Here is an 11,722-nt window from a genome sequence, read left to right on the forward strand (position 1 = left end):
TGCATCATAAATAAATCTGCTTTTAGAGGTCTCAGTACCCAGTTTCTCTCTCTCTCCACCCAGTTTGATTCCTGACTGTACACTCCCTCCCCTTCAGCACACACGCGCACACCCTGCACTGCTTGCTAATGTAGATGTACTGAACCCAGCGCTGCCTCCCCCAGCTAACTAGCTGTGTGTTGTTTCTCTGTGTTGCAGGTCCACGAAGCTGAAGGGAAAGTTCACTGCCTCGTGTGTGTTGCCAGCACATTCAGTGAAGCCAGGCTGCCTCACCGAGCAACAGGCCGTTCGGGATAAGCTTAACCCTCCCACGCCCAGCATTTACGTAGGTCCCGTCCCCTCCTCCACCCTCTCCGCTCTCAAACCACCCCGCACCCCCCACCCTCCCCAAACCCCAACATCACTCTGGGCCCCCATCCCCTCGGCCTCACGTGTTCCTGCATGTATCTCCCAAAACTGGGATTCCTGGCAGTGTGGAGGCTGATGGGATGGTCATCAGTCATCTGTCACCAGGCCCTCCTGCAAGACCGGGTGAGGGACGGTCCGGTGATAGTCCCCTTAGCTGATTAGCTGGCGGATTGAGGGTAGTGGGACTGAAATGGTATTCAGTGGACATTGACATGAACTTGTCAAATGGGAGGACCAATCCCCCTCATGGGGGCTGCTGGGGATGTGTGACTCACTTCACATCACTGCTTCCTGTGTTTGGGAATGGGGATAGGAGGAGGGCATCTCCTCTACCCATTTTGGGTTTGCTACAGATACACACACACACACACACACACACACTCTCACTCACTGTCTATCACTCTCACACACAAATCCAGACTCTGTCTCTCGCACTCACTCTCTCACATGTGCACGCACTGTCTCACACTCACATTGACTCTGACACACAACCCCATACTCACTGACTCTAACGCTGTTTCTCACACTCACACTCTCGCTCTAACCCTCTCGTGCATGGACACACACAGACAGTTGGGAGATTGAATGCACACCTTCCCCTCGAATGACTTGGATTCAAGCATCGAAAGTCTGTCTTTTCTACAACAGACTTCATCCTTCACCCTGTCCCATTTTTCCCCATCCATTAATCATCAGGACTGTGTGCATCTCCAAGGTGTGGTTGGGCTGTTTGGCTAAGGAATGCATTACACTGAGCAATTCTGTGCTCACGTGATGCTTTGTGGTAGCTATCATTTGGTCTTGTACAGGCTAATGTTAGAGACAGAAAAACCACTCTGTCCATCGCCACCCCCTCCAGCCCCTACTCCCCCTCCCCATCTCTGTACCCCTCCTCCAGCCCCTACTCCCCCTCCCTATCTCTGTACCCCTCCTCCAGCCCCTACTCCCCCTCCCTATCTCTGTAACACCCTCTAGCCCCCTACACCCCCTCCCTATCTCTGTAACACCCTCCTCTAGGTCCTAGAGTCCTCTGAGATCTCTGTTTGATGTTCTTTGCTCTCTGGGTTGTGGGTGTTGGGGGCTGGGCCAGTGTTCCTTACTGGGGGGACAGGCTGGGGTGGGCTGCCCTGAACTTGTGTCTCAATGTGAAATCTTCTTCAATGACGCCCCCGGCGTGACTTTACTGCATCGAGGAGACTATGCAAATGCACTGGGTTCTGGTGCTGTGTCTTGATGGTAAAACAGGCAGGTCTGAGCTGCCTGCCATGGGGAGGGAGAGGGAGAGATGGGAGTCTGTTGCTGCAGTCTCTCACCCCGTTGCGGTTTGAGATTGTTTTAAAGGGATCCCTTTGTGTGGATCAGTTTTGTAGCAAGTAGCGGATTTAACCACATTTGCATTTATTTCCTGTCTTGCTCTTGAATCTCTTGCAGTTAGAGAGCAAGCGAGATGCTTTCTCCCCCGTACTTCAGCAATTTTGTACAGACCCGAAGACACCGATCACTGTGATAAGGGGCCTGGCTGGATCGCTCCGATTGAGTGAGTAATACTGTGTGTGAGTGTCTGTGTGTGTGTGTGTAGTGTGTGTATGTATTTGTGTGTGTGTGCGTATGTGTCCATGTGTGTCTGTGTCTGTGTGTATCCGTGTGTGTGTGTGTGTGTGTGTGTCTGTGTCTGTGTGTATCCATGTGTGTGTGTGTGTGTGTGTGTGTCCGTGTCCGTGTGTCTGTCTGTCTGTGTCTGTATCTGTGTGGCCAGGCTAAATTGCCCATTGTGTTCCGACTTGTACCGGGGGCTAGGTGAAATTAGCCGTGGGAAATGCAGGGTTACAGGGCTCTTAGAGGGTCAGTGTGGACTCAATGGGCTGAATGGCCCACTTGCACACTAAAGGGGAATCTAAGTCAGGATGGTGAGTGAGAGGGAGTTTGGGTGTTCCCCTCTCCCTCTCTATGGTAGAAGGGAGGGCAACATATCACTGCAGAATCAGTATGGAGGAAAGCAGCGAGATGCTATTGTCACAACACTCTGTCCAACGGCCAGAGAAACAGGCTGACCTTTCACTTCCCTAGCCCAGGAGTCACTGAGATGACCTCTCAGCTACCCTGTTAAAATAGAATCAGGCCCTTCAGCCCAACAAGTCCATACCGACCGTCTGAAGAGTAACCCACCCAGACCCATTCCCCTACCCTATCACTGTACTTTAACCCTGACTAATGCACCTAACCTACACATCCCTGAACACTATGGGGTAATTTAGCACGGCCAATCCACCCTAACCTACACATCCCTGAACACTATGGGGCAATTTAGCACGGCCAATCCACCCTAACCTACACATCCCTGAACACTATGGGGTAATTCAGCATGTTCTGGATCAGTGGTGCTGGAAGAGCACAGCAGTTCAGGCAGCATCCAGGGAGCAGCAAAATCGACGTTTCGGGCAAAAGCCCTTCATCAGGAATAAAGGCAGTGAGCCTGAAGCGTGGAGAGATAAGCTAGAGGAGGGTGGGGGGTGGGGAGAGAGTAGCATAGAGTACAATGGGTGAGTGGGGGAGGGGATGAAGGTGATAGGTCGGGGAGGAGAGGGTGGAGTGGATAGGTGGGAAAGGAGACAGGCAGATAGGGCAAGTCCGGACAAGTCATGGGGACAGTGCTGAGCTGGAAGGTTGGAACTAGGGTGAGGTGGGGGAAGGGGAAATGAGGAAACTGTAGAAGTCCACATTGATGCCCCGGGGTTGAAGTGTTCCGAGGCGGAAGATGAGGCGTTCTTCCTCCAGGCGTCTGGTGGTGAGGGAGCGGCGGTGAAGGAGGCCCAGGACCTCCATGTCCTTGGCAGAGTGGGAGGGAGAGTTGAAATGTTGGGCCACGGGGCGGTGTGGTTGATTGGTGTGGGTATCTCGGAGATGTTCCCTAAAGCGCTCTGCTAGGAGGCGCCCAGTCTCCCCAATATAGAGGAGACCGCATCGGGAGCAACAGATACAATAAATGATATTAGTGGATGCGTAGGTAAAACTTTGATGGATGTAAAACTTTTTCTCTCTCTCTATATACCCCCCTTTATCTCTCTCTATACCTCCCCTTTGTCTCTCTCTCTCTCTCTCTATATCCCACTTTCTTTCTCTCTCTCTCTGTCTCTCTCTCTGTCTCTCTCTCTCTCACCCCCTCCCTCTTTCTCCTGCACCCCCACTGTAGATCTCGGCCTGTTCTCGACGAAGACCTTGGTGGAGGCCAATGGTGAGCACACGGTGGAGGTCCGCACGCAGCTCCAGCAGCCTTCAGACGAGAACTGGGACCCCTCAGGAGGCAACCAGACCTGGCCCTGTGAGAGCAGCCGCTCCCACACCACCATCGCCAAGTACGCCCAGTACCAGGCCTCGTCCTTCCAGGAGTCTCTGCAGGTTAGCCAGACCCTGTGCCCCCCTGCCCCTCGCTCGGAGTGGGGGGAGGCCAAAGGTCAGAGATCACAGGCACAGGCCTGTGGAGGGCAAGGGAGGCCAAAGGTCAGAGATTGCAGGCACAAACCTGGGGGGTGGGGGGGAGGAGAAGGCCAAAGGTCAGAGATCGCAGACTCAGGCCTGGGGAGGGGTGAAGGCCAAAGGTCAGAGATTGCAGGCACAGGCCACGGAGGGAGAGCGAGGCTGCGACTGATGGATGGCCATGCCTCCCGAGGGTGAGCTCCAGAGCTGGGGGATAGGATGGCAGGGAAGGGCTGAAGAGCCATGAAGCTCTTCCCCGCGCAGGAGAGGATGATGACCTGATTCTTTGAAACAATGGAGAGTCTCCGATGGGGGAGGAAGTGGTCCCTCTCTGGGCAACACCAGAACCCAGGGCCAATCTATCCCAGACGATCCCAAATAAATGCCACTGGGAAGGGGGGTGAGGGGGGGAATGTTGGGGCTCACTCCCACGGGGAGCGGGAGAGGAGATTAGCACCGAAATGTGAAATGGGGAAAGCTGGAGGGACAAACGACCAGAGCAGTGGACTGATGGGGGTGTGGGAGGGCAACGTGAACAGGAGGAGGCCTGTGTGGGGTAGAAACCCCAGAATGGGCCAAACAGCCTGAATCTGGGTGGGCGATTCAGTCCCTGTTGGGACCACACTGGGTAGGGAATGGGCTCAGTGGTGGATGGGAGGGCAGAGGGTGAGCTGTAAGGTAGAGGGACCCGAAAACATCCTGGGAGCGTTGCTGACTTACTGGAACGCTTCACTGGAACGCCTCTCTCTTACACACTCACTCACACTCTCTCTCTCACACTCTATCTCTCATACTCCCTCACGCAGACTGTCTCTCACTCTCTCTCTCTCTCTCACTCACTCTCACACACTCTCTCTCTCTCACATGCAGATACCCACATGCGCTCTCACACACAGACGCGCACAGAGGCAGGGTGGGGGGGGGTTGGGCATTTGGACAGAGAGGTTGGGTCTTGGAGGGGGACGGTCACACAGTCAGGGGTGGATCGATGGGAATCTGTGGCAGGGTTGGAGGAAGGTGCTGGAGATCACAGGAGGGGACTATTTGCTGACCCTTACTCACCCTCCCTGCCCCCTTGATTGCTTCCCGACAGGAAGATAAGGACAGCGATGAGGAAGAGGGGGAGCCCGAGCCTGAGAAAGCTGCCGAAGTCCCGGAGACTATTCACAGGTACCAGCACCGTGTCTAAGGAATGGCCTTGTGTTTCTTGCGGTGACCTGGAGCTGAGGGGGGTGGGGGGGGGTGTTGTGCTGGCGAGGGTCACGGTGACATTTTGGATTCTGTCCTCATTAACCCTTTGTCTTCCTCCGTCAGAAACGGACAGAAAGTTCCGCTGAAGGTGATCAAGTTTGGGACCAATATCGATTTGTCAGACCCCAAACTGTAAGTGAACCCTGCCGCACATTCACAGCGGCTTTTTGTTGTTATATACCGAGGGGAATGTGGCGGGGGGGGGGGGGGGGGGCGGCGGGGGTGGAGGGTCAGGAAGGAGACCCCAGTGCGATGCCACACTCAGTCGATTAACCCCGGTCACTCATAGGTCAGGGAGAACGTTGGTCTCGGGTACGTCAATGCTGGGGGTCCTCTGAGGCTGCCTGGTGTAGGAGGGGGCTATGGGATTGGTGACGGAGGGTGGAGTACTCATCATTTCAGTGTAATTCAGGCTGTGTCAGCTATTCGCAGACAGGGTGTACCCAGCATCAAACAGCCTGTGTCCCATCCAGCATTCAGGGTTAGAGACAGAGTCAAGCTCATTCTACACAGGGACAGTACAGAGTTAGTTACAGAGTAAAGCTGCCTGTACAATGACCCCCATCAAACAGTCGCAGGGACAGGGACAGCATGGGGTTAGAAATGTGAAGTAAATTGCCCAGAGCACAATTGATTAATGTGATTTGTCCTGTCTCTCTGCATCTCTCTGTCTGTCTCTCTGTTTCACCCTCTTTGTCTCTATCTCTTACCCTCTCACTCTGCCTCACTCTCTGTCTCTGTCTGTCTGTCTCTCTCCCTCTTCCCCTCCCTCTCCCTCCCTCTCTCTCTCTCCCCTCTCCCTCCCTCTCTCTCTCTTCCCCCCTCACCGTTTCTCTCTCTTCCCCTCCTCCCCCCCGTCTCTCCCTCCCTGTCTTTCTCTCTCCCTCCCCATCTCTCCCATCCCCTCCATCCCTGTCTCTCTCCCTCCCTGTTTCTCTCTTCACCCTTCCCCCCTCATGCAGCTGGAAGCCGCAGCTACAGGAGTTGCTGAAGTTACCAGCGTTCATGCGCGTCTCATCGAACGGGAACATGTTGAGCCACGTGGGACACACCATTTATGGCATGAACACTGTGCAGCTCTACATGAAAGTTCCTGGCAGCCGGACTCCAGGTGAGGAGTCCACGTGACTCCCTGCCCCTTGCCCCACCATTCCCTTATTCCCCGTGCCCCCCGCCTCAAAGTTGCTGGCAGTTATGTGATTATTTGCCAAGCGGGTTAGATAAAGGGGAACCACTCAGTGTGGTGTATTTTGGTTTTTACAAGGTGTCATATTCAGGGCTCAAGACAAGATAAGGCCTCCCCATCTTGGTGGGGCTGTGTCAACCTGGGACTGCAGACACAGGAGGTGCCAGAAAAACTCAGCAGGTCTGGCCACATCCGTGCAGAGAAATCAGAGTTAACGTTTCAGCTCCTCTGTCTGATTTACAGCATCTGCAGTTCCTTCGGTTTTTGTACCGGGAACACCTCGGGCTCCTGCCCGAAATGTCGATTCTCCTGCCCCTCGGACGCTGCCTGACCTGCTGTGCTTTTCCAGCCCCACTCTAATCTTGGGGACTCTGATCTCCAGCATTTGCAGTCCTCACTTTCACCCAGCCAGTCAGTTATGAGGAGGATTGAAAAACCTTGCAAAGGGATCAGTGAATGGGTAGGTGGAGAATAACGTGGGAAACTAATTTCAGCGTGAAAAATGGAAAAGCAGAGTTATTATTGATGCAGACCCTGAAATGCTGCATTCTACAGGGATCTGGGTGTCCCTGTCCGTGAATCCAAACACCGCATTCCTGGTGGAGGGCTCCTGCCCGAAACGTTGACTCTCTCGCTCCTCGGATGCTGCCTGACCTGCTGCGCTTTCCCAGCACCACACTCTCGACTCTGATCTCCAGCATCTGCAGCCCTCACTTTCTCCAAAAATGTCAGCGTGTACATACAGCGGAAGATGAGTCTCGACTGCAAGGGGGACGCAGTGTGAAACCTTGGAAAATCCTGCGGTACAGGGCCTCAGCGACAGGATTACATCGAACACAGAGCGTTACAGCACAGTCCAGGCCCTGCACCAACCTGTAACAATAACCTGAAGCTCACCCACCTACACCATTCCATTATTATCCAAGTGCATCTCCCATGCCCATTTAAATGCCCTTAAAGTTGGTGAGTCTACTACTGTTATAGGGCAAGCCGTTCCACGCCCCTACTACTGAGTAAAGAAACTACCTCTGACATCTGTCCTATATCTATCACCCCTCGATTTAAAGCTATGTCCCCTTGTGCTCACCATCACCATCTGAGGGAAAAGGCTCTCCCTGTCCACACTCTCTAACCCTCTGATTATCTTATATGTCGCAATTAAGTCACCTCTCAGCCTTCTTCTCTCTAACAAAAACAACTTCAAGTCCCTCAGCCTTTCCTCGTAAGACCTTCCCTCCATACCAGGCAACATCCCGGTAAATCTCCTCTGAACCCTTTCCAAAGCTTCCACATCCTTCCGATAATGCAGTGACCAGGACTGTGCGCAATGTTCCAAGTGTGGCCGCCCCAGAGTTTTGTCCAGCTGTATTGCCTTGGACAGTACTGTTTCGGTCCCTTACGTTGGGAAGGGGTTGAGTCACGTTGGAGCCAATTGGTAAAAGATTCTGGAGCGAGTTACTGCAGATGCTGGAACCGGAACGGAACACCACTTCGGCTGGGGGTCACGGTGGGTCAGACAGCGTCCGAGAGCTTGTGGTCTTGAGAGAACGTTTGCTCCCGCCCAATCCTGGGGCGTGTACTGCTCGTCAATTATAAGAACCAGAGTTGAAACAGAGCTGGGCTGAGGAAGATGTGTCCCCACCCCACCAGGGGGGCTGGGGGTGGATATCTGGAGTGGGTGTGGGGAGGGAGGGTAGGGCTGCAATTTATATCAAAGGAGTCTTGAGGAGGGAGATGAGCAGGAATTTTTTTCTCTTGGAGTTGGGAACTCTCTCACCCTCCCCCTCCCCAAGGGCGGTAGAGGCTATCATTGAGTATATTTAAGACAGATCAATGGGATTTTGAGTTTGGGGATGGACACGGACTAGTGCCACAGTCTGATCAGCTGACTGACTGATGGCAGGGGAAGGTGAGGTGGAGGGGCTGAATAGCCTCCACACCCTATTTCTTCCCTTCCAGCAGCCCGTCGCCCCTTCCCCCTTCCTGCGTTTGGCTGATACCTGTGGGAGCTCGAAGTGCTGTGCTTGGTACGAAGGAGGTTTGAACAGGCTGGAACGACACCCCGTCACAGGGAGTGGAACGGTTTGGCGGGCGTGCAGCGATGGGAGGTTACTGGGCCGTGTCTGATGTGTCTCACTCTGTCCCCTTCCCCTACACAGGCCACCAGGAGAATAACAACTTCTGTTCGGTGAATATTAACATCGGGCCCGGGGACTGTGAATGGTTTGCTGTACCGGAGGCTTACTGGGATACCATCAGTGAGTTTTGTGACAGGTAACTCCCCCTCTGTGCTGTCCTCACTGGGGAGGGCTGTGGGAGCTGCACATTGACTTCTCAAATACACCAAGTGGACCCAGCTGGGACCGCGCCAGCTCTCTGTATAGCATTCCAGTCAGACCCAGGCTTCCCCACATCACTCTAACACACCCACACACACGCACACATACCCACACACACGCGCACATACCCACACACACGCGCACATACCCACACACACACTCACTGCCCCAACGTGCACGCGCACACACACACACACTCTCTCTCACTGCCCCAATGCGCGTGCGCACACACACACTGCCCCCCCAACATGCACACACACACTGCCCCCCCAACACGCGCACACACACACACACACTCTCTCACTGCCCCAACGTGCACACACTCACTGCCCCCCCAACACACACACACACACACATACACTCTCTCACTGCCCCAATGCGCGTGCGCACACACACACTGCCCCCCCCAACACACACACACACTCTCACTGCCCCAACGCGCGTGCGCACACACACACACTGCCCCCCCAACACACACACACACACACACACACACTCTCTCTCACTGCCCCAATGCGTGTGCGCACACACACACTACCCCCCCAACACACACACACACACACACACACACACACACACACACACACTCTCTCTCTCTCTCTCTCTCTCTCTCTCTCTCTCTCTCTCTCTCTCTCTCTCTCTCACTGCCCCAACACGCACGCACGCACACACACACACTGCCCCCCCAACACACACTGCCCCCCCAACACACACACACACTCTCTCTCACTCTCTCTCTCACTCTCTCTCTCACTCTCTCTCACACACTCTCTCACACACTCTCTCTCTCACACTCACACTCTCTCACTCTCACTCTCACTCTCACTCTCTCTCTCTCACTCTCTCTCTCTCACTCTCACTCTCTCTCTCTCTCACTCTCACTCTCACCCCCCCCCCCCAAACAAACTCTTGATCATATTGACCTCATTCCTCCTCACTCTGAGGACATGCCCACCTACGCCATCCTCACCTTGTTCTGAACAAACCCTCATCAGAATTCCTACAGTTGCTGAAAACAGGCCCACCCACAGTATCACTGCAGCACCAGCATATTCTCACAGTCCCCATAGTGAACCCAGTCAGCCTGCACATCCCTGAACACTATGGGGTAATTTAGCACGGCCAATCCACCCTAACCTACACATCCCTGAACACTATGGGGTAATTTAGCACGGCCAATCCACCCTAACCTGCACATCCCTGAACACTATGGGGTAATTTAGCATGGCCAATCCACCCTAACCTACACATCCCTGAACACTATGGGGCAATTTAGCATGGCCAATCTGTCAGATGGTCAGTGCTGAGGGAGTGCGGCACTGTCAGAGGGTCAGTGCTGAGGGAGTGCGGCACTGTCAGAGGGTCAGTGCTGAGGGAGTGCGGCACTGTCAGAGGGTCAGTGCTGAGGGAGTGCGGCACTGTCAGAGGGTCAGTGCTGAGGGAGTGCCGCACTGTTTGGGATACAATCGGGGCTGAAATTGAGGCCTGTGTTTACCCGCCTGGGTAGATGTCTCAGATTCTACAGCCATGAAACAAGATTGGGCTCTTGTTGATGGCCTTGGCTATCCACTTACTCTTCAGAAACCCAGTCTCACCTGGTCTAGAGGTGCTGGCCGTGTGTGGGATCTTGCTGTGTGCAGTTTGGGTGCTGAGTTTCCTGAATGTGTGACATTGACAGTGAAGGTCTCGGGATGTTCCTGTTGTGAGTAATGTCAGTAACACCCAGCATCCTCTCTGTCTCCTGCAGGCACAATGTCGATTACCTGACCGGGTCGTGGTGGCCGGTGCTCGATGACCTCTATGCAGCTAAGATCCCTGTCTACCGCTTCATACAGCGGCCGGGGGACCTGGTGTGGATCAATGCTGGCACCGTGCACTGGGTACAGGCCACTGGATGGTGCAACAACATTGCCTGGAACGTCGGCCCACTGACTGGTTAGTGTCGGAGTAGTGGGAGCAGAACTCTGTACCTCACCCTGCATTATTCCTGTCTCAGAACATTTGGTGGGGACAGTGTAGAGGGAGCTTTACTCTGTATCTAACTCCGTGCTATCCCTGTCCTGGGAGTGTTTGATGGGGGATGTGTAGAGTGAGCTTTACTCTGTATCTAACTCCGTGCTGTCCCTGTCCTGGGAGTGTTTGATGGTGGCAGTGTAGAGTGACCTTTACTCTGTATCTAACCCCGTGCTGTCCCTGTCCTGGGAGTGTTTGATGGAGAATCAGTGTAGAGGGAGCTTTACTCTGTATCTAACCCCATGCTGTCCCTGTCCTGGGAGTGTTTGGTGGGGACAGTGTAGAGTGAACTTTACTCTGTATCTCACCCTGTCCTGTTCCTGTCCTGGTAGTGTTTGATGGGGGGACAGTGTAGAGGGAGCTTTACTCTGTATCTAACCCCGTGCTGTCCCTGTCCTGGGAGTGGTTGATGGGGGACAGTGTAGAGGGAGCTTTACTCTGTATCTAACCCCATGCTGTCCCTGTCCTGGGAGTGTTTGATGGGGACAGTGTAGAGTGAGCTTTACTCTGTATCTAACTTCGTGCTGTCCCTGTCCTGGGAGTGTTTGATGGTGGCAGTGTAGAGGGACCTTTACTCTGTATCTAACCCCGTGCTGTCCCTGTCCTGGGAGTGTTTGATGGAGAATCAGTGTAGAGGGAGCTTTACTCTGTATCTAACCCCATGCTGTCCCTGTCCTGGGAGTGTTTGGTGGGGACAGTGTAGAGTGAACTTTACTCTGTATCTCACCCTGTCCTGGTAGTGTTTGATGGGGAGACAGTGTAGAGGGAGCTTTACTCTGTATCTAACCCTGTGCTGTCCCTGTCCTGGAGTGGTTGATGGGGGGACAGTGTAGAGGGAGCTTTACTCTGTATCTAACCCCATGCTGTCCCTGTCCTGGGAGTGTTTGATGGGGACAGTGTAGAGTGAGCTTTACTCTGTATCTAACCCCATGCTGTCCCTGTCCTGGGAGTGTTTGATGGGGACAGTGTAGAGTGAGCTTTACTCTGTATCTAACCCCTTGCTGTCCCTGTCCTGGGAGTGTTTGATGGTGGCAGTGTAGAGGGACCTTTA

The 11,722-nt window shown here is 54.0% G+C and overlaps 1 protein-coding gene across 3 annotated transcripts in view; it reads left to right on the top strand.

Annotated features, from left to right (window-relative positions):
* Positions 1–11,722, top strand: part of LOC132811104 (lysine-specific demethylase 6B-like) — a 53,874-nt gene that overhangs the window by 40,887 nt on the left and 1,265 nt on the right. For all 3 annotated transcript variants that reach the window (XM_060822764.1, XM_060822766.1, XM_060822765.1), the window contains 8 exons: positions 199–325; positions 1,840–1,945; positions 3,599–3,804; positions 4,976–5,052; positions 5,197–5,265; positions 6,096–6,244; positions 8,479–8,593; positions 10,406–10,593. In XM_060822764.1, coding sequence (XP_060678747.1) covers positions 199–325; positions 1,840–1,945; positions 3,599–3,804; positions 4,976–5,052; positions 5,197–5,265; positions 6,096–6,244; positions 8,479–8,593; positions 10,406–10,593 — 1,037 coding nt within the window. The remainder of the gene's footprint in view (positions 1–198; positions 326–1,839; positions 1,946–3,598; positions 3,805–4,975; positions 5,053–5,196; positions 5,266–6,095; positions 6,245–8,478; positions 8,594–10,405; positions 10,594–11,722) is intronic.

This window comes from Hemiscyllium ocellatum, unplaced genomic scaffold, assembly GCF_020745735.1.
Source record: "Hemiscyllium ocellatum isolate sHemOce1 unplaced genomic scaffold, sHemOce1.pat.X.cur. scaffold_2109_pat_ctg1, whole genome shotgun sequence".
Lineage (NCBI taxonomy): Eukaryota > Metazoa > Chordata > Chondrichthyes > Orectolobiformes > Hemiscylliidae > Hemiscyllium > Hemiscyllium ocellatum.